The following is a 22,963-nucleotide window of genomic DNA, read 5'->3' on the forward strand; positions in this document are numbered from 1 at the left end:
AGACCGCTCCTATAGTCTATATAATATAGTCTATAGTGACCAGCAGCAGACGAATGGAACGGAGCTGTCAGTGTCAGCCTGTCAATGATCATGAAGAAGAGAGTGCAGAATAGAATCCTCCAGGCTGGATGGAGGAGTCACTTCATTCTGCTGTGCAGCTGAGCAGTGAGCCGTGTTTATAGATCTGTGATGCCGCCTCACCTCAGCCTGCCTCATGCAGCTGTTTATAGATCTGTGATCTGCATGCCGTTGCAGTGTTCGTTCTTCTGGGCGATGTGTTTGGGCGGGTTGGTTGGTTGGTTGGTTTGGTGTTGTGCGAGTGCCCTCTAGTGTTAGGAAATGGTAGCGCGTCGCGCATGGACGCACGCACGCATGCACACAACACACGGCCTGTGTCTGTCTAGACTCTAGTCTGTCCCCAAACCAAACCCCAATTTAAGTACATTTAAATTGTCCAATATGTTATTAGTTATTGTAATAGGCAATAGACGAGAAAGGCTTTAGATTTCAAATGAAATGGATCGGTTTGATGTTTTGAGGCCATACTTTTGAATTGCAGTGTAAACTGTGTACCTAATATTGCAAATTGGTGAATTTGGAAGCCTGCAAGTCCATATTAACTAACTCTCATGAAGCGTCTTCCACATAGGTTACTTTCTTCAAAATGTCAAAATACACGATTTTTAAATGTTGCATTATTGTCTCTGAGTCTGACCTAAAAGCTCAGCTCACATGTTAAATTATGTTTTTTTGTATAGGCGAAGTATGTAGCCTAACTTAAATTTAGTTGTGCACATTTTTTAATGTTCTCCAAAAGAACACATGAAGGCTCAGTGTGCGTGTTCTTTTGCAATAATATATCATTAAATTCCTTCGTTTTAGCGCTAAAACAAAGGCATGTAATGACATATTTATTGCAAAGAAACCCTCGTCTGATTAGCCTTACATCTCATGTCATTGTGTATAGGGCTACAGCTGATCTATAAAACATCTCTGCACGTGTAGATTTACAGACCCTAATGTCACTGATCATCACATCTTTGACTCTATTAAAGACAATGGACCCGGACAGCCAATAAAACAGACAGTGGACAAACGGCTCCATCTTGTGGACCTGGTGTGACACTACAGTCTACCACCTGCTCACTCCGTTCATCTACACTAGGTAAAGCAGTGGTAAACCTTTTCATGTCAAGGACCCCCAAATTGACACTCATTAGCCCCGTGGACCCTCATTAGAAAATATATGCCAGGGGACCCCCCCCCCCCCCCCATAAGAGAAGATGTGTACGGCTCTAGCAGCGAATTTCAAGGACCCTCAGTTTGACATGCATTAAGGCTACCGACCCCCATTTAATGGTATTTCTATCTCTGGGACCCACATTTTATATTGTAAAATCAATGTTAGTTAACCCATTCTGACCTGAGATCAGATTCATACGAGGTTTCCACCGGACAAACACTAGGTCTGATGAACCCATTCTGACCTGAGATCAGATTCATACGAGGTTTCCACCGGACAAACACTGGGTCTGATGAACCCATTCTGACCTGAGATCAGATTCTAAAAATGTCAGTCGCTCTTCGATTTTTCAAAAATAGCAGACCTACAAGCTTGTATCGCGCCACTCGGTGGCGCGATATGAGCTTGTAGATCTGCTAGTTTTAAATAGCTAAAGCATAACATGATGCTGACACCAAAATGGGTGCCCGGTCAGAATGGGTTAAACTCTGAGAGTGTGCAAATGGAACCAATTTGTACACTCTCAGAGTTACAGACCCATAAGGGTCCATTTGGTTCCTATCCTATGGTAACTATCCATCAGAGCTGAGATAGACCCCCTGGCACTCCCTCAAGGACCCCTGGGGGTCCCCGGACCCCATTTTGGGAACCTCTGAGGTAGACTAGTTGTTGCCACTAGTCACCACTAGGTGGCACACCAGCTTCCTGAGTGGCAAGAGTGTGATTCCAGCAGCTTCAAGTTGCATGACAATTATTTTCATTTAGTCCATTATATTGTTGTTTTTGGCAGCACATTTTGATTTTAGTTTTAGTCATTAGTCTCTTGAATATATTTAATTTAGTTTTAGTCAAAGTTTAGTCACCTGGTATGTTTTAGTGTTTAGTCTAGTTTTAGTCGATTAAATGTCATAAGATTTTAGTCGACAGAAATGTATTTCGGCGGACCTCGATGCCGTCGTAATGACTGATTTTACACTTGCTGAAAATCTACAATCTACAAGCTCATCTACAAGCTCACAACGCGTCGCAGCGCGACACGTTGTGAGCATGTAGATCTATTTTCAGCATGCAACGGAGTGTAAAATGACTTAGGCCTATACTGGATCTCTTGTCCACTAGTCTCCTCCTAACATTTTAGTCTAGTTTGTATTTGTTGACAAAATTGTCAGTACATTAAGGTCACATTCCCACCTAATACTTCGGTAGACTCGATGCATATGGGCGGAGAAATTGGGATTCTTGCATATTTAATTTGCTGCGGTTTGCCTTCACACTGTCATTCGCAGCAATTGGAAACGCAGCAGGGGGGACCTTTATCAATGTGTTCCATTCATAAACTAGCCTACACAGTGGAATCTATGGTGATAAAATTATACTCATAACGTGCATGTGTCGTGCCCCCCCCCCCCCCCCCTCTCTCTCTCTCGCTCTCTAACGCACGCAGCCACGCACTGTTCTTTTGGGCATGGGGAGGCACAGCGCTGAGCGCACTGATATAACAGATATATATATATATATATATATATATATATATATATATATATATAAATAACAAAATGTTTACAAGTTTATCGAGATGAAAGTCCCTATACTCCCCAGTCCCCACACAGTGACAGCATTCCATGTTTACGGCACAGACAGACAGAATATTCTGTAGGCTATAATACACTGCAGTGTTTTTATCTGTTTCCTTAAGCAATTGGACGTGCACTTTCTGAAAATGCGCAGCAGGATTCGTTTTAATCGCAGCAAAGCTTTCTGGTGTGACCATAGTCTCAGTTTTAGTCATCGTAGCTTAGTTTTTATTTAGTTTCCATGTAGTTTTCGTCAGTGAAAAAAGGTATAGTCGACGAACACAACACTGATGGAAACCTCTATATTATTTATTTAGTTGTTGTTGCCTGGCTCGCTGCTCTGGGATTGTTTGCCTGCTTTGAATATTGAATACTTTATTAACAGTTTACATTAAAAAACAATCAGACCTGTCTGAAGTGAGTGGTACTGTACTGTACTGTACTGTACTGTACTGTACTGTACTGTACTGTACTGTACTGTACTGTACTGTACTGTACTGTACTGTACTGTACTGTACTGTACTGTACTGTACAAGCCCTCCTCGCTGGCCTGTGTGTGTGTCTGTGTGTTAGGCTGTGCAACAGTGACACTATTTTCTTACTCGGACAGACACAGGGACAGACCCAGGGACCCAGGGACACACATAGCTGTCTATAGGAGTGGTTGCACCACTCAGAAATCACAGGAAATTAAGGCTATTCAGTTCCACACGATGAGAATGAAAAGCCCCCAAAAGTAGGATAGCATCGTTCGCTAATCACTACACTCGCTGAGAAATGGACAAAGATCACACATGCTATAAATGCATGCACGCACGCACGCACAGTCGCACACGCACACAAAACAACTGTTTTCTGTTTCAAACAGGAACCAATTGTTCTTATACGACGTGCGTGCATTCTGCATTGTAAACAGGCTGTAGTCTGTGTGGGGAGGGGGGTGTTCTCAACCAGTGGTCCTTGAGGGGGTTCCAGGTGGTCCCCATGCAGTAACCAAATGGACCCTTATTAGATCTTTACAAGTGTATAAGATGAAACCATTTGGTTTCTAGTTTTACACAAGATTCAAGATTATTTTTATTTGTCATTTTTTTTCCCTAAATAATATGTTCCTCCTATAGTTAAAAAGACAGCACAGACCCATACAAGAATAAAATATCAAGTACAAAAACAAACTGAAATGGTAAAATTAGAGAGAATGTAGAAGAATTGTTATTTTTGATCAATGTTTTGACTGTTATCTCTCCTAATGGTATACCAACAGCAATACAGCATGGATGGAATTGTGGACAAAATCTTACTTGATATGGAGAGAAAAAAAGGAAAAGAAAAGAAAACACTGCACTGGCAGTGGCAGTGGGCATACAGACAGTAGCATCTTGGCCTCTCTACGCATTAGTAGATAGCCTCAGGGTTATTTGGGGGTAATTTTTCTGTCCCTCCCTGACCATCTGCAGACAGAGGCAGGCTGCACAGAAAACACCCAATCTTCACACAAGGAAGCGCGCAGTTCCCCATTGACAGAACGCATCATGATTTATCTGCCCACCAGTTGACTTTGGGCACAGTCAGTCAGTCAGTCTGTGTTCAGCAGCAGCGCTGTAGTGTGCCGTCCGTGTGTCAGTCAGTCAGTCTGTGTTCAGCAGCAGCGCTGTAGTGTGCCGTCCGTGTGTCAGTCAGTCAGTCTGTGTTCAGCAGCAGCGCTGTAGTGTGCCGTCCGTGTGTCAGTCAGTGGCAATAAGAGTTCTCAACCCTTTTCATATTATCAAGGTCCATGTATATAATTATTCATGCCATGAGCCACGGAACCACCATTTGATGACATTTTTGCCTCGCATGCAGAGCCACAACTAAGGAGTATTTTGTTGTCGTTGGATCAGGTTTGTCCACAATTCCATGCTGTATTGAAGTCGGTACAATTAGGAGAGATAACAGGCGAAAATGTTGATCGGAATTATTTTTCGATCAATTAAAAATTATTTTTATTATTATTATTTTACATTCTCTTAATTGTGTAGACCTCTTGTAAATTAAGTAAATGCAGATGTTTTAACAATAATAGTTGAGAGTGTAAACATGAAACCAAATGCCATTTGGTTTCATTTTACGCTGTCAAGAGTTAAGAGATCTAATAAGGGTCCATTTGGTTATACCAACTCTCCATTTTAGAGAGCATGTGGTGGGGACCACCTGGAACCTCCCTCAAGGACCACTGGTGGTCCCCGCGACCACGGGTTAAGATAAGATAGATAAGATAAGATCTTTATTGTCACTGTATGAGACATAGGCTACAACGAAATTCCGTTTAGTGCAACCACAACATTATAACAGTATCAACAGAGAGAACACAAAGACAAAGAAAAACACTGATGGGGCTTAAACGTCATGGCATAAAACTGTTAGTCCGTCATAGTCCAGTCCAGTCAAGTCATCTCAATCCATTAATACATTAAGTATTCCAATGCACCGCTAAAATAGTAGTAAAATACACCAATAAAATGTACTTCCACAGGTTGAAAAGGCTATACACGTCTGTCTGTCTGTCTGTCTGTCTGTCTGTCTGTTTTGATTGATTGATTGAAATATTTATTAACAGTTTGCAGAATTACAGTACATTTCAAGCACAAACTCAATACAAAGACTGTTAACTGCGAGTGGACGACCCAATTAAGCATTACACTTGTTTACAAGAGGGTCCACCGTGTTCAATTCATCAAAACATTTTGTCTGTCTGTCTTTCTCCACAGGGAGCTGACATGCTGATCCTGCTGTTCCTATTGGCCGTGATGAGCGGTAACGGCGCTCGGTGCGCGGAGGGGGAGGAGCCAGCAGCAGGAGGAGGAAGAGGAAGAGGAGGGGAAGTCTTCACCTTCGCCGGAGACGTGCGCGACTTCGCGGTGGTGTCCAGCGGTTCCGTGTACGTGGTGACCCGGGAGAGGCTGTACCACCTGGACCACACCCTGTCGGAGCTCCAGAGCCGGTCCCAGAGGGGGTCCCTGACCAACAACACCTTCCAGAGGCTCCCGGAGGGTAACGCTGCTGCGTCACCATTGTCGCTCTTGACCCGTTCATGGGCGGGAAGTTGGGAACCCCTTTTTGGTGTTTTAAGCATTATCTTGTGCTTTAGCTGTTGAAAAATTGCAGATCTACAAGCTCATAGCACCGAGTGGCACGCTACGAGCTTTTAGGTCTGCTATTTTTGAAAAAAATTGGCGCAAATCTTTGAATATATATTCCTTCAGAGCGAACGTTTCAAACTCAAATCTTTGCTTCTGGGGGGGAAGGGGGGGGGGTGTCCCTGGAACAACATATTTTCAGATGGGGGTCCGCAGCCAAATACAGATAATTCTGGGGGTCCTTGACATGAAAAAGGTTGAGCACCGCTGAAATGGGTTAACGTGAATCTGGATTTTTGTTTTCCTCCACGAGAATTGAGATCACGATTCTCATTGTTTTCCATGAAAATGTTCAGTGATGCAGAAAAATATTCGGCCAAAATGGCTAAAAATGCATTTAAATGCGGAATAAGCAGAACAAATATCACTGAATAGTGAAACACACGGGGTTACCTACGACGTAAGCTAATGTTTCGTTGTGGTGACGTGATCAAAGTTCAACCATAATCATGTATAGCTTTAAGGCACGGCCATGACAGCAATGGTACAAAAAAAGATATATAATATTAATCATATTGGGTTTCAGGCCAAGCATTTCCCTTTCGGTGCATCCCTAATTAAATGTGTCATCTTTATAGTCTGTAGTTTCTAAAACCTTCAACCTCTCTTAACCCATTTTGGTCATCATATTCCTGACAGTTTTCTGAAAAACCCTATGTTTCTATGTCAGTCGTTCTCAAACATTTTCATGCCAAGGACCCTCATAAATATATGTATTTGGCCGCCGACACTTATATATATGTTGTTCCAGGAAACCCCCCCCCCCCCCCCAAGAGGCAAAGATTTAAAATTTAAAATCGTTCCCTCTGAAAGAATATTTATTCAAAGATTTGCACCAAATTTTCACAACTTTCAAAAAAAAAAAAAAATAGTTGAGAGTGTAAACATGAAACCAAATGCCATTTGGTTTCATTTTACGCTGTCAAGAGTTAAGAGATCTAATAAGGGTCCATTTGGTTATACCAACTCTCCATCATTTTAGAGAGCATGTGATCATAAAATCGTTCCCTCTGAAAGAATATTTATTCAAAGATTTGCACCAAATTTTCACAACTTAAAAAAAAAAAAAAAAAAAAAAAAAAACTACAAGCTCGTAGCGTGGCACTCGGGTGCCACGCTACGAGCTTGTTGATCTGCTATTTTTCAGCTAAAGTATAACATAATGCTTAAAACACCAAAGGGGGTTCATGTCCAGAAAGTCTCTCTCTTGTATAGCAAAACAACATAAAAGTAACTATAAAATGAACTGGACAGACAACTAGTCCTGGATCACATTTAGAAATGTGATCTCACACAGGTGTCTGAATGTAGATCTCTTTTTTTTATCCATTGTGCAGTGCTCGTCCCAGAGGACGGCGGGGAGGAGGACCACTGCCACCACCCCGGTGAGGACGAGGTCTGCTTCGTGGTCAACCTGATGGTGCCGTTCGTGGAGAACGGCACGCTGGTGGTCTGTGGCCAGACGCTGCGAGGCTGCGACTACTGTGAGCTGCTGGACCTGAAGGACATCCGCAGGTATAGGGTGACCACGTTTTTATACATGCACCTGGCTGGGCTCTCAACAGCTGCGCGAGATCAGATTCTAAAAATGTCTTCTATGTCAGTCGCTCTTCGATTTTTCAAAAATAGCAGACCTACAAGCTCGTAGCGCGCCACTTGGTGGCGCGCTATGAGCTTGTAGATCTGCTATTTTTCAATAGCTAAAGCACGACATGATGCTAACACCAAAATGGGTTCCCGCCCAAAAATGGGTTAATTTAGAGCCAAATCAAAAGCAGTTGAGTTGCTTATAAGTTGTAAAAAATAAGTGCAGACAAATTGATTTTTATTTCATTCATGGCTCTATAGATAACAGTTGTAGAACTAGATAAAGTGCCAATCGGCACAGGTCTCCACCAGGATTCTTCCTCAGCCTAGTGGGAATATGCGTGCACAGTTTCATCGCAATGGGACGCTGCGTTGAGGAGTTGTGGCGATTTGTAAAAAGCGGGCTACTCCTGAAAACTGTAGGAGGCAATCGTGGCCAATCAGGATGGAATATGAGAAATGAAACAAACCTGTCTTGATCACATGACTATGGAGATCATGTGTACCGTTTTGCGTGAAATTTGGATAAAATGTGAAGGAGTAATAATAGAAAATGTGTTTTACATATGTCGGCCTCCTGGTGGCGCTATAAAGAGCAGATGTGAAAAATTCCAGGCAAAGGTTTTTCCTTGGCCTCTAGGGAGTTGGCATACAAAGTTATCCACAGATCCGTGCAGTTAGAGGTAAAAACACTTTTCGGCCAGTTATAGCGCCACCTTGAGGCTGAGTTGAAATTGTTCATGTGGCATTTCGTCCTCTGCCTAGTGGGAATGTGGGTGCACAATTTCACGGAAATCACGCGATGTGTTCATGATTTGCAGAAACTGAGCACTCCTGTGAATTTTGGAAGCCAATCTTAACCAATCAGGATGGAGTCTGAGAAATCTGAAAGACCGGTTTGGTTGAATGGCTCTAGAGAGACTGTGTACCAATTTGCGTGATGTTTGGACAAAATGTGTAGGTGTACTGTGCAAAAACTTGTTTTGCACAAAGCGGCCTCCTGGTGGCGCTATAACAGGCCGTTCTGGAAAGTTTGGGGCAGAGGTTCATGGTTGGCATCCAGGGAGTGTGTGTGCAAAATTTGGCATCGACCGGGTTAACGGTGGCCGAGATTAGCTGCTCACGGACGGACACACGGACACACGGACGGACACGCATTTTTACAGTCTTTGGTATGACCCGGCCGGGGATTGAACCCCGACCTCCCAGTCTCAGGGCGGACACTCTAACCACAAGGCCACTGAGCTGGTAACTGGATGTGCGTCTGCCAAATGCCTAAATTGTGACTTGCAGGCATCAGTGTTCGAATGCCCTAATAGTTATATATAGTCCCCTAATAGTTGGATTTGGATTTCTGTTCCAAAGCTCTCATTGTCTCTTTTCCTGCAAGACATATTTTTAAGCTTGAGACATATCATGAGAAATGTCCCCTAGGCTACAGCAACAATGAAGTCATACCACCCATGACCAAAATAACAAAATGTGAGACGCCATTTATTATTGTGAAAGATCCCCCAAATGTAAAAAAAACATTAATTCATTATCATTATTATTTTAATATATATTTTTTTTAAATAAATTTGCATATTTCCCTCTGCAAAGTACTAGTAGTACAAGTAGTAGTAAAAGGTTGAAATCTCTTTTTTGCAAGTAGAAATATATCCAGGTCTTGTAGGGTTAATAACAAAATAAAACACAATATTAGGCCTGTGGTCAAATATGACCTCAAGGCATTTAATAGCAATTTAAGTAGGCCTTTTTGGTTTGGTAACCCCGTCACCCCGTCCCACTTGTCCCCCCGTCCCACTTGTCCCACACAAGCGATACTCTTCTGTCCCTCAACTGAACAGTTTGGATGTGGTCATCCTATCTCTCTCTAGGGCGGCTGTGGCTCAGGAGGTAGAGCAGGTTGTCCAATGGTCCCTGGGTCGGCGGTTCAAATCCCGGCTGCTCCTCCTCCTGTCCACACCCTGCCTCCAATGAGTCGGTCGGTGTGAACTCGCCAATGTCGGTGTGAATGTGGGAAGTGAGGACACTGGCGTCGACTTTTCGCCGCTTCACCTCCCAATGTGGGAGGCATACTTTGGTTAGACATAGCATTGGTCTGACTGGATTAAGTGATTGGTGCGTTAAAACGACCAGATTAAGGTTGGTGAGGGGTGCGTTAAGACGACCGGATTAAGGTTGGTGAGGGGTGCGTTAAGACGACCGGATTAAGGTTGGTGAGGGGTGCCTTAAGACGACCGGATTAAGGTTGGTGAGGGGTGCGTTAAAGCGACCGGATTAAGGTTGGTGAGGGGTGCGTTAAAGCGACCGGATTTAGGTTGGTGAGGGGTTGCGTTAAAACGACCAGATTAAGGTTGGTGAGGTGTGCATTGAAACGACCGGATTAAGGTTGGTGAGGGGTGCGTTAAAGCGACCGGATTAAGGTCGGTGAGGGGTGCGTTAAGGGTTGGGAGAGGGTTAAGGTTAGGTTTTAGGTGTGTTGCCCCGTGGGAGGTTAGGGCGAGGGTTTGAGATATCGGACCAATGGTATGTCTAACCAATGAATGGACCATTGTACAGTGCTTTGAGTAGGGACGTACGGTATAGTGCATATAGAAAAGCGCTATAACGATGCAATCTGTCATCTCTCCAGGTCGCTGCACATGGAGAAGATCAGCCTGGGTTCTGGACCCAACGACTCGTTCAGCGGAGGCCTGGTGCAGGTGGCGGTCCGCGACGGGAAGACCCAGGCGTACATCCTGGCCGCCAAGCGGAAGTACGAGAGCTGCGGCATCCTGGTGGGCGACCGCGGCGTCTACCTGCACAACACCGACGACCTGCAGGACGGGCGATCGGGGATCTTCTCGGAGCAAGGCGAGCACGGCAGCGCTCACATCTGGACCAGACTCCAGCCCGTCGCGAACAGAACCAAACTCCCTCCGGGCAGCAGCACCGCCTCCGACGATGCTCAGAAAAGACCCAACATAAAGTTTGAGCTCGTGGACGGCTTTCAGATCAACTCGACCGTTTACGCGTTCTCTAGAATCCCGCCGTCGTCTTCGTCCGAAGACGGGAATGGAGGCGGCGGTGGTGACGTTCGCCTCGTTTGGCTCGAGAGCAAAAAGGGCAAGTCGGAAACGCTCAAGTCGCTGCGCGGCGCGACGCTGCGGTGCTGCGAGGACGGCGGCGGCGGGTTCATAAAGCGCAGCTTTCTGCGATCTTCGTCCGTGATCGTTCCTCCGCGCGGCGGCGGCGCCTCGCGCGTCCTGTGGGCGGGGGTGTTCGCGGCGGCGGCCGGCCGTGGTGGCGACGACGCGCGCACGCAGGACGGGGCGAACGACGACAACACGGCGCTGGCCGTCTTCGATATCAGCCCCCGAACCCCGAGAGGAGCGAGCGACGATGACCCGCACTTCTGCAGCAACTGTGATAAGGAATGGGACAAGGACAAGGTACAGTACAGCCCCTATAACACACAGGAACAAGTACGCAACATGTTTTACTTTCCATGCTAGAAGGCTTTCTTACCTTTTATTTGTATAGTCGTTACGTCCCCACCAATTAAAGAGCTCCAGGTGTTATTTTATGCAAAAGCACATTACTGGCTATTTCCCCTAATATAAGCCCTCATTAATTGCATTGAATTGCATTGAATTGAATGGGGCATGGGGTGTTGTGCTAATTCGCTTATTTCAATCGCTCAAAATATATCCTCTCTTCATAATGTAAATAGTATCCCAAGCGGCACTTTACTACTTATTTCGATGGAAATAAGCGAATTAGCACAAAAACCCAACCCCCTTATGGTAGGTTATGATCGATAACCCAAGAAAGCACTTGTTTTTCGTGGGGGGTCCTTCAGTGTGTGTGTGTGTGTGTGTGTGTGTGTGTGTGTTTGTGACTGTGTGTGCGTGCATGCATTCCAGGCGAATCCTCCCGAGCTGCTGTCCCCAGAAGCCGTGCTGTTTAGACACGCCTCCATGACGTCAGTGCTGGCGCTGAGACACAAGACCTGGACGCTGCTCTTCATCGGAACGGGAGACGGACAGCTCATCAAGGTCTGTCCGTCCGTCCGTCCGTCCGTCCGTCCGTCCGTCCGTCCGTCTGTCTGTCCGTGCCTGTCTGTCTGTAAATGGTGCAATTATATAGCGCCTTTATCCAAGTCGCTTTACATAGATTTTGCATAGGGGTTCAGAGTCTTGCTCAAGGACACCCAGGCATTCATTACTTCGACACTAACTCTGGGGGACCCCGGCTTCGAACTGGCAACCTTGCGGTTCCCATCCGGCCACTCTACCCCTTGAGCCGCCTCTGTCTGTCTGTCTGTCTGTCTGTCATCATGTTGTAACTGTTACAACATGATAGCTTGGTTTTCAAATATTAACTTAAAGAGATATTTCACTTTCACACACACAAATACTCATCCGGAGAGTTTTTAAGTTGCTCGATTCAGTATTTAGATATATGTGATATTCATTTTAGCTGCCCCGCCCAGTTCCTAGTGTTTTTTTTTGATTACTTATTTTATTTTATTTCATTTCACTTAATTTCAAATAATACCTAAAAAAATAATAAAAATAATGCGGCATCGAGTGCCGCGCTACGAGCTTCTAGATCTGCCTTTTTTTTTTAATCGTGAAAATGTGGCGCAAAGTCTTTGAATATTATATTCTTTCAGAGCGAAAGTTTTTAACTCAAATCTTTGCTTCGGGGCCGACCCCCATCTGAAAACATGTTGTTTTCAGATGGGGGTCTGTGGCCAATTACACATAATTGGGGGTCCGTGCGCGCGCGCGCGCGGTTATACACACCAGGGTCTCTTCACACACTGGGCTTCTTTCATGCATGGACTCACATGATGAGATAAAGTACACTGTACAGTATAGCCTCGGGTAACACAATCAAAACCATTTCCTTGGAAGGCATAATAATACTAATAATAATGATCACACTAGCAGAATGTTCAGATTCCCACAGTGTCCTCATAAGTGCAAAAGTTCAAAAGAATCACAAAATAACTAAAGCAGTGGTTTTCTTTTTTTTCACCCCCCCTGTGTCAATTATCTAATAATAATGTAATCCTGGGCTCTATTTACACACCCTCCGCCAACCTGGGGAGAGCAACGGACTTGAACTCATGCTTCCTTCCATGCATGAGGACTCCAAGTCGCTCCTTTACACTCTGACAGGGGGGGGGGGGTTCCCTGGTTGGACGTAGCACGTGGAAGGAACACGTTATTCCAACGTGTGTGTTTGTGCGTGTGCGTGAGTGCGTGCGTGAATGGGTGAATGTAACACACAATCTCTGTTAGGCGCTTTGGGTAAAAGCGCCAATAAATGTACGTATGTACATAATTATTATTGTATGTATGTATATTTTACATATGAATACATACAATATACATATATGTATGTATGTTGTACGTACAGTATGTATATTATTGTATTGTATGTACATATCGTATTATTATTACATTATCATACATATGTACATTTACCATATTTGTGTCCTGTATTTGCTGGTTTCCTCTGGGCGTCAGCTGGCGGTAGACCAGGCGTACCGGAGCGCCTGTCCCAGGGTGCTGTTCAAGACCGCCGACGACCGCAACGTGTTCCCCAAAATCCAGCTGGACCCCGTGAGCCGTCGGCACGTCTACGTCGCCATCGAGAAACAGGTTGGTCCCGCACCCACCCCCCTTTTCCCCTCACTCACTGTCTACGTCACCATCGAGAAACAGGTCGGTCACGCCCCCACCCCTTTTCCCCTCACTCACTGTCTACGTCACCATCGAGAAACAGGTCGGTCACGCCCCCACCCCTTTTCCCCTCACTCACTGTCTACGTCGCCATCGAGAAACAGGTCGGTCACGCACCCACCCCTTTTCCCCTCACTCACTGTCTACGTCATAGAGTTATATATCTATAGAGAAGACACCCGAGTTCTCCTCCCATCCACTTGCATTAAGTTGCTCAAAAGCGCATGAGGCGGATTCACTCCTCCTTCCTGGTAGGAACAGAGTGCATTCTGGGACGGATTGCAATGGTGAGTGGCCCCAAACACATGAACGCGTTGCCGTTGAACGCGCACGAGCGTCGTCCGTCGTGAACGTGTACAATGTTAGTCAACGGACAGCGCATTCATGTGTTTGGGCCCACGCTGCAATACCAAATTCGGCCACTATGTCCATTTCGCCTCAAGATTTCCTCTGGGTGCCTTCTCTATTCATATATATACTCTAAGGTCTACGTCACCATCGAGAAACAGGTTGGTCCCGCACCCACCCCTTTTCCCCTCACTCACTGTCTACGTCACCATCGAGAAACAGGTCGGTCACGCCCCCACCCCTTTTCCCCTCACTCACTGTATACGTCACCATCGAGAAACAGGTTGGTCACGCCCCCACCCCTTTTCCCCTCACTCACTGTCTACGTCACCATCGAGAGACAGGTCGGTCACGCCCCCACCCCTTTTCCCTTCACTCACTGTATACGTCACCATCGAGAGACAGGTCGGTCACGCCCCCACCCCTTTTCCCCTCACTCACTGTCTACGTCACCATCGAGAAACAGGTTGGTCCCGCACCCACCCCCCTTTTCCCCTCACTCACTGTCTACGTCATAGAGTTATATATCTATAGAGAAGACACCCGAGTTCTCCTCCCATCCACTTGCATTAAGTTGCTCAAAAGCGCATGAGGCGGATTCACTCCTCCTTCCTGGTAGGAACAGAGTGCATTCTGGGACGGATTGCAATGGTGAGTGGCCCCAAACACATGAACGCGTTGCCGTTGAACGCGCACGAGCGTCGTCCGTCGTGAACGTGTACAATGTTAGTCAACGGACAGCGCATTCATGTGTTTGGGCCCACGCTGCAATACCAAATTCGGCCACTATGTCCATTTCGCCTCAAGATTTCCTCTGGGTGCCTTCTCTATTCATATATATACTCTAAGGTCTACGTCACCATCGAGAAACAGGTTGGTCCCGCACCCACCCCTTTTCCCCTCACTCACTGTCTACGTCACCATCGAGAAACAGGTCGGTCACGCCCCCACCCCTTTTCCCCTCACTCACTGTATACGTCACCATCGAGAAACAGGTTGGTCACGCCCCCACCCCTTTTCCCCTCACTCACTGTCTACGTCACCATCGAGAAACAGGTCGGTCACGCCCCCACCCCTTTTCCCTTCACTCACTGTATACGTCACCATCGAGAGACAGGTCGGTCACGCCCCCACCCCTTTTCCCCTCACTCACTGTCTACGTCACCATCGAGAAACAGGTTGGTCCCGCACCCACCCCCCTTTTCCCCTCACTCACTGTCTACGTCACCATCGAGAAACAGGTTGGTCCCGCACCCACCCCCCTTTTCCCCTCACTCACTGTCTACGTCACCATCGAGAGACAGGTCGGTCACGCCCCCACCCCTTTTCCCCTCACTCACTGTCTACGTCACCATCGAGAAACAGGTCGGTCACGCCCCCACCCCTTTTCCCCTCACTCACTGTCTACGTCACCATCGAGAAACAGGTCGGTCACGCCCCCACCCCTTTTCCCCTCACTCACTGTCTACGTCACCATCGAGAAACAGGTTGGTCACGCCCCCACCCCTTTTCCCCTCACTCACTGTCTACGTCACCATCGAGAAACAGGTCGGTCACGCCCCCACCCCTTTTCCCCTCACTCACTGTCTACGTCACCATCGAGAAACAGGTCGGTCACGCCCCCACCCCTTTTCCCCTCACTCACTGTATACGTTTCTTTTCCCTTTTTACCTCCTTTATGATGAATTCCCGTTCTGTTCTTTGGCTATATAGAAGTGTAAATGTTTTGATGAATTGAACAAGGTGGACCCTCTTGTAAACAAGTGTATGCTTTATTGGGTCGTCCACTCACAGTTAAAAGTCTTTGTATTGAGTTTGTGCTTGAAATGTACTGTAATTCTGCAAACTGTTAATACATATTTATTTCAATCAATCAATCAATCACTGTGGATGTGGACCCATTTAGACCTGAGAACAGGTTCTACTAACGAATGAAAAACCCTATGTTTCTATATCAGTGGTGAGCAGACGTAGAATACGCACATCGACGGGCTGGGTGCTGGGCTAAAAGAAACTTAAGTGAATTGGATGGAGCCCGCACACCAAAGGTACTAGCAAGACGTTCTTTATTTAAATACTGACAACGTTTCGATCTGTTAGATCTTCATCAGGTCATGTGAACATACACACAAGCTTGTACATTTGTAATAAGGAAGTGCCCCCATTACCCTATCAAAAACACCACATTTTGGTGCCCCTCCCATCACTACAGGTGTGACTCATCAACCCTGAGTGAGTGGGTGGGGACCCAGACATATTGATGTGAATATAGTCTGTTCAGAAGATTTAGTGCACTAGTTAAAAACTATTTAAAACCAATTTTTAAAAAACATACATGTATGTCTATATTCAAATTATCGGTACATCAACTAAGAGTGCCACATGTCCTGTACTAGGTCTGTGGGCTTAAATTTCATTTCCAATGTTATTTCTATTTGTTGCATTGTTCTCCTTTTGTAGGGTAAAACTTTGCAAAAAACTGAAAAACAGGAAAATACTGATGCAGATACATAAAGAACAATCAAGAACACTACCGAATGAACTACATAAAGACACCAAAACTATATATATAAAGTACACACCAAAAAGAAATGCATGAAAACAACAACATATGCACCAGGTTGGATTTATTCAACGCAGGAGGCCACTTTTTTAAAAAGCTTAGGACAGTATAATTTTGAACCATATTTTTTACTTTTTACTTTTTAATTTTTTTTTTTTTTTTTTTTTTAATTAAAATGGAGAAGCAGAGCTTCACTCCAAACAAAGGGGTTTCTACAGGAAATGTCTAATTTCGTCTTCTTGGTTTAGGCCCCTCGGCATCATGGTTTGAAGAGTATGAATGTGGTAACTTTCTCTTCTTAATAAGAGGTTATTTATGTTACCTCCCCTTCTTGGGGTTTTTACATGCTCTATACCCATGTATCTCAGGGAGGAGACACTATGGTTTGCTTCAGCAAAGTGTAAGGCCACTGGACTGCGTTGATCCCTGGTGCGTATGTTGCTCCGGTGTTCAGCAATCCTGGTCTTGAGAGCTCTGGTGGTCTTTCCTACATAGGCGAGACCACAGGGACATGATATTAGATACACAACATTGTTTTGGTTACAGGTAATGATCCCTCTAATTTTTATTTTCTTCCCTGTGTGAGGATGGTTATATGTGGTGCACTTCGTAGTGAAATTGCACTGTGTGCAGGCTCCACATCTATAGTTCCCATCTGGGACATCTAGAAAAGTACCCTTTCTTAGGGGAGGTAGATCTGATTTTACCAATAAATTTCTCAAATTTGGGGGACGTTTGTATACCACCCTTGGGGGATCTTTGAATACATTACCTACTTGTGGGTCTGTACTAACTATATGCCAATGTTTTTTAATGATGCCCTCGAGTTCCTTGCCAACAGGAGAGTACTGCAGGAAACAACATGTACTGGTGTCAGTAGGTTTAGCCTGTCTTTTTGTGAGACACTCTTCCTGCGTGATAAACATATACTTATCTCTAGCTGATTTTATCCACTGTTCTGGGTAACCCTTTTGTCTAAATCTCAAGTCTAGTTCGTTTGCTTGTTTTTTGAAAACGGCCTCATCGCTGCAGATTCTGCGGATCCGACTATATTGGCTGATTGGTAGACTTTTCTTTAGATGAGTAGGGTGGAAGGAATCGGCCTGTAGATAGGAACACTTGTCTGTTTTCTTTCTATAGAGGTCAGTGGCAAAACCATTACCATCTCTCTTTATGAGTATGTCCAGAAAATTGATTTCCTGCAGGTCATGGCAGATAGTAAATTTTAGATGTTCATGACAACTGTTTACATAGGTAAAGAACTCCATAAGAGTGTTCTCAGAACCTTGCCATATCAGGAATACATCATCCACATAACGTTTCCATAGTTTAATGTGTTTAAGAAAAGGATTTTCTGGGTTGGACACAAACATTTCTTCAAACAGTGCAACGTAGAGGGAACTGAATTGGGGGCTCATTTTGCTTCCCATTGAGGTCCCCTTACGTTGAACATAGTGCGTATCTTGGAACATGAAGACATTTTTCTTCAAAACTATTTCAGCCAGTTCCCTAATACTCTCTGTACTAGGTAGAACATCAGAGTCTCTTTGACTAAGGAAGTGTGTGAGGGCTTCTAAACCCCCCTGGTGGTCAACATTGGTAAATAGACTTTCTATGTCCATTGTTACAAGGATATAGTTGTTTTGATCTAGGTCTTGGATGGATTTCAAGATGTTAATCATATCCATAGAGTCACGTACATATGACGGTAAGGCAGTGGCATACGGTTTTAAAAAATAATCAACAAAACTCGAAATCTTTTCAGTAAGAGAATCTATGGCTGAGACTATAGGTCTCCCCGGTGGGTTATCCAATCTTTTATGGATTTTGGGCAGAGTATAAAAAACAGGCATAACAGGATGTTCTACTTTCATGTACTCATACTCTTTTTTAGTAGTCTCGCCACTTTCATATAAGGTTTTTAGTATTTCGTCAATTTCTGTTTTGAAGACAGGGGTGGGGTCTCTATTCAATTTCTCATAAAAGGTAGTATTCGCCAGTTGCGTATGTATTTCCTTTTCATAATCAGTGCGGTTTAGGATACATATCGCACCCCCTTTGTCTGCTGGTTTAATCACTACTGTGGTATCACATTTAAGTTCTGATAAAGCTTCTCTCTGGGATTTTGGGAGGTTGTTGTACACCTTATATTCCTTGCTTTTACTCATAATGTTGGTGACATCTCTTTCTACAAGTCTGCAATACGTGTCTAAAGACTGGTTTCTATATCTGGGAGGACAGAAAGTAGACTTAGGCCTACAATTTACAATTTACAATTTAGGCATTTAGCAGACGCTCTTAATCCAGAGCGACTTACATTTAAGCAAGAACAAAGCATGGGAATACATCACATAAAAAGCATTTATCATGAAACATGCGTAAGCTAAGAAAGTAACAGTGGAATATTTATATAGTGAAACTATACATACACTATACATATAAACTATACATCTTTACTACTATGCTATATATGTGTACTATGGCGTGCTATGACTACATACAATACAATTACAGTGCTGTCTACATAACATGCTATAAGTCTGTATCAAATGCTATATAATCCAACAGAAATGCTATCTAAGGGCGTGAGATGTTCTCTTTCCTGTGTGGGGGCCCCTGCGTGTCTATATCAGTGGTGCTCACAGGGTTAAACCCTATGTTTCTATATCAGTGGTGCTCACAGGGTTAAACCCTATGTTTATATATCAGTGGTGCTCAAACTATTTCATGTCAAGGACCCCCAAAAATATATGCATTTTATTGGCCACCAACCCCCATCTGAAAATATGTTGTTCCAGGGACCCCCCCACCCATGAATCAAAAATGTTGAGTTAAAAATATCCCGTGAAAGAATATATATCAAAGATTTTCACCACATTTTCATGATTTTCAAAAAATAGCAGATCTTGTAGATCTGCTATTTTTCAAAATCTAATGCTTAAAACACCAAAAGGGGTTCCTGTACAGAATGGGTTAAGCATTATATGTTATACTTTAGCTATGTGCCGCTTTAGCAGTGCCGCACTGCGATCATGGAGATCTGCTATTTTTGGAAAAAATCGTGAAAATGTGGCGCAAATCTTTGAATGTATATTTTTTCAGAGAATATTTTTAACTCAAATCGTTGCTTCTGGGTGGTTGGGGGGGGGGGGGGGGGGTCCCTCCCTGGAACATCATATTTCGAGATGGGGGTCCGTCGCCGATTACATGATAATTCTGGGGGTCTTTGGCATGAAACAGTTTGACGGCCACATACATGGATGTTTGTTTTCAGAAAAATGTAATTATTTAGAAGACATCTTGTAGAATCAACTATGTATTCCGTGCGTGCGTGCGTGCGTGCGTGCGTGCGTGCGTGCGTGCGTGCGTGCGTGCGTGCGTGTGTGCGTTTGTGCGTGCGTGCGTGCGTGCGTGCGTGCGTGCGTGCGTGCGTGCGTGCGTGCGTGCGTGCGTGTGTGCGTGCGTGTGTGTGTGCGTGTGTGTGTGTGTGTGTGTGTGTGTGTGTGTGTGTGTTTTCCAGATGCACCGTGTACCTGTATCTCAGTGTGAAACGCACATGGACCTGAAGGCCTGTTGGTCCGCAGGAGATCCTTACTGTGGCTGGTGTGACTCTACAAACAGGTCAGTAATTCTTCTCTACAGGTCGTTATTTATGGTGTGACTCTACAAACAGGTCAGTAACTCTTCTCTACAGGTCGTTATTTATGGTGTGACTACAAACAGGTCAGTAACACTTCTCTACAGGTCGTTATTTATGGTGTGACTCTACAAACAGGTCAGTAACACTTCTCTACAGGTCGTTATTTATGGTGTGACTCTACAAACAGGTCAGTAGATCAGGTCAGTTGTGTTCACCTGTGTCTAGTTAGTCCTTGTCTATTTATCTGCCCTTGTGTTTTCAGTTCTCTGTTGATTCGTTTGTCGCTTTGTCTATTTCTCGCTCAAATGTTTTCAAAAGCATTTTTGAGAGCAACGTTTAACTGTAAATGACACTGTGTGTGTGTGTGTTTACATGTTGGAAACAGCAGTAAATCAAGCGGGGCGCAGCTGGTGCTCAGAGGGTTTGATTAGGCAGAGGTCTGTTACAGAGCGGAGTGGTCATTATGATGAAATAAACTCACCGCTGAATTCAGCGATTGGACAATCACAACCAAGCATTCAACCCAACCGAGCCATGTAATACATTCCTTCTGTTGTATTTGAATCCTATAAAAGCTTGTTTTCGGGTGTTTCTTGGTGCCAGTGGTGGAAAGTTAAAGTAACTAAGTACTTTTACTTAAGTACTGTACTTTAGTACAATTTTGAGGTATTTGTACTTTTTTGGCGATTTTTGATTAGACCCTTTGATTAGACTTCAACCCTATACATTTTGGCCATTTGAAAATAGCCGATCTACAAGCTCACAATGCGTCGCAACGTTGTCCTCGGTCTTGACGATGACGTCTCGTTCTATTCAAACGTTGTCCTCGGTCTTTACGATGACGTCTCGTTCTATTCAAACGTTGTCCTCGGTCTTTACGATGACTTCTCGTTCTATTCAAACGTTGTCCTCGGTCTTGACGATGACGTCTCGTTCTATTCAAACGTTGTCCTCGGTCTTTACGATGACTTCTCGTTCTATTCAAACGTTGTCCTCGGTCTTTACGATGACGTCTCGTTCTATTCAAACGTTGTCCTCGGTCTTGACGATGACGTCTCGTTCTATTCAAACGTTGTCCTCGGTCTTGACGATGACGTCTCGTTCTATTCAAACGTTGTCCTCGGTCTTTACGATGACTTCTCGTTCTATTCAAACGTTGTCCTCGGTCTTTACGATGACGTCTCGTTCTATTCAAACGTTGTCCTCGGTCTTTACGATGACTTCTCGTTCAATTGACAGCTGCACGTTTGAGGAAGAATGCCCCGTTTCGGTGTGGCTGTCCATTCCCGACGACTCCAACGAACAGAAGATCATCTCTCATCGAGTCGAGAAGAGCAACGGTCAGGTACAGATCTGCATACACGGGAGGAAACCTCATAACTCCAAAATGATCATTTTTTTCAGGAAATCACCTTATAATCACCTCATCGAAGTTGGTGTTGTGACTTTATATATTCGTCAATTACTTCCATGAGAGGGGGAGAGGTGGTGGAGTTAGTTGCTTTAGCAGACATTTTGAGGGTCCAATTGAGTTAAGAGGTTTATTTCTCCAAAGCACTTTTTACTACTTTCCATTGGTTCAATATTATTGAACACGCTATTGAATAGCGTGTTCAATAGCACTGATTTATGGAACAACACACAGACGTAAAGCGTGTTCAATAGCACTGATTTATGCAACAACACACAGACTTAAAGGGTGTTCAATAGCACTGATTTATGGAACAACACACAGACGTAAAGGGTGTTCAATAGCACTGATTTATGGAACAACACACAGACGTAAAGGGTGTTCAATAGCACTGATTTATGAAACAACACACAGACATAAAGCGTGTTCAATAGCACTGATTTATGGAACAACACACAGACGTAAAGGGTGTTCAATAGCACTGATTTATGGAACAACACACAGACGTAAAGGGTGTTCAATAGCACTGATTTATGGAACAACACACAGACGTAAAGGGTGTTCAATAGCACTGATTTATGAAACAACACACAGACGTAAAGCGTGTTCAATAGCACTGATTTATGGAACAACACACAGACGTAAAGCGTGTTCAATAGCACTGATTTATGGAACAACACACAGACGTAAAGCGTGTTCAATAGCACTGATTTATGGAACAACACACAGACGTAAAGGGTGTTCAATAGCACTGATTTATGGAACAACACACAGACGTAAAGGGTGTTCAATAGCACTGATTTATGAAACAACACACAGACGTAAAGGGTGTTCAATAGCACTGATTTATGAAACAACACACAGACGTAAAGGGTGTTCAATAGCACTGATTTATGAAACAACACACAGACGTAAAGGGTGTTCAATAGCACTGATTTATGAAACAACACACAGACGTAAAGGGTGTTCAATAGCACTGATTTATGCAAAAAATAATAATCAAAAACCTCAAAAATGGTTTCCTCAAGACGGCAACGGTTTTGTAGCAATGGAACTTTCTGTAACGTGTATGTATGGAACTTTGGTTGAGTCCATTTCACAATTCAATATACGGTTCATTCTTTTGTGTTTTGGGCTACTTTTAAGCTTGTTACACTTTTGTCTTGTTTTGGAAAGTGCTATGCAAATAAAGTTGCATTATAGTTTTATTAATAGTAGTAATTACTAGTTTGTCATAATCTTTTTTTATCACATACTGAGCATTTATTAACGCTGGGTGGGTGATGATAAGGACAACGTACCAATCAGTGTAATTAAACATATCAAGTGTTGGTCAATTACAATCTTGTCTTTTTTAAATACCTATAAGCCAATTGGTATTATGATAATTGTTATCCAGATGTCTGCCACGACGAATGCCATGATAATCTATATGTATATTTATAATAAATGAAGACATGCAGGGCGACTGTGGCTCAGGAGGTAAAGCAGGTCGTCCAAATGATCCGTGGGTCGGCGGTTCGAATCCCGGCTCCTCGGTTCGAATCCCGGCTCCTCCTCCTCCTATCCACATGTGGAAGTGTCCTCGGGCAAGACACTGAACCCTACGTTGCCTCCAATGAATCGGTCGGTGTGAGGCTGTGAGCTCGCCACCGTCGGTGTGTGAATGTGGAAAGTGAG

General features: G+C 44.3%; 1 protein-coding gene across 1 annotated transcript in view; it reads left to right on the forward strand.

Annotated features, from left to right (window-relative positions):
• The first annotated feature begins 4,649 nt into the window (after window positions 1-4,649).
• plxnc1 (plexin C1) overlaps window positions 4,650-22,963 on the forward strand; it is a 53,786-nt gene continuing 35,472 nt past the window's right edge. Inside the window, exons 1-8 of the mRNA XM_083794618.1 lie at window positions 4,650-4,697; window positions 5,565-5,847; window positions 7,331-7,508; window positions 10,219-11,017; window positions 11,492-11,623; window positions 13,106-13,240; window positions 19,753-19,853; window positions 21,112-21,217. Coding sequence (XP_083650744.1) covers window positions 5,574-5,847; window positions 7,331-7,508; window positions 10,219-11,017; window positions 11,492-11,623; window positions 13,106-13,240; window positions 19,753-19,853; window positions 21,112-21,217 — 1,725 coding nt within the window. The 5' untranslated portion in view covers window positions 4,650-4,697; window positions 5,565-5,573. The remainder of the gene's footprint in view (window positions 4,698-5,564; window positions 5,848-7,330; window positions 7,509-10,218; window positions 11,018-11,491; window positions 11,624-13,105; window positions 13,241-19,752; window positions 19,854-21,111; window positions 21,218-22,963) is intronic.

The sequence above is a fragment of the Protomyctophum parallelum genome, assembly GCF_964188405.1.
Source record: "Protomyctophum parallelum genome assembly, chromosome: 22".
NCBI classification, from domain to species: Eukaryota; Metazoa; Chordata; class Actinopteri; order Myctophiformes; family Myctophidae; genus Protomyctophum; species Protomyctophum parallelum.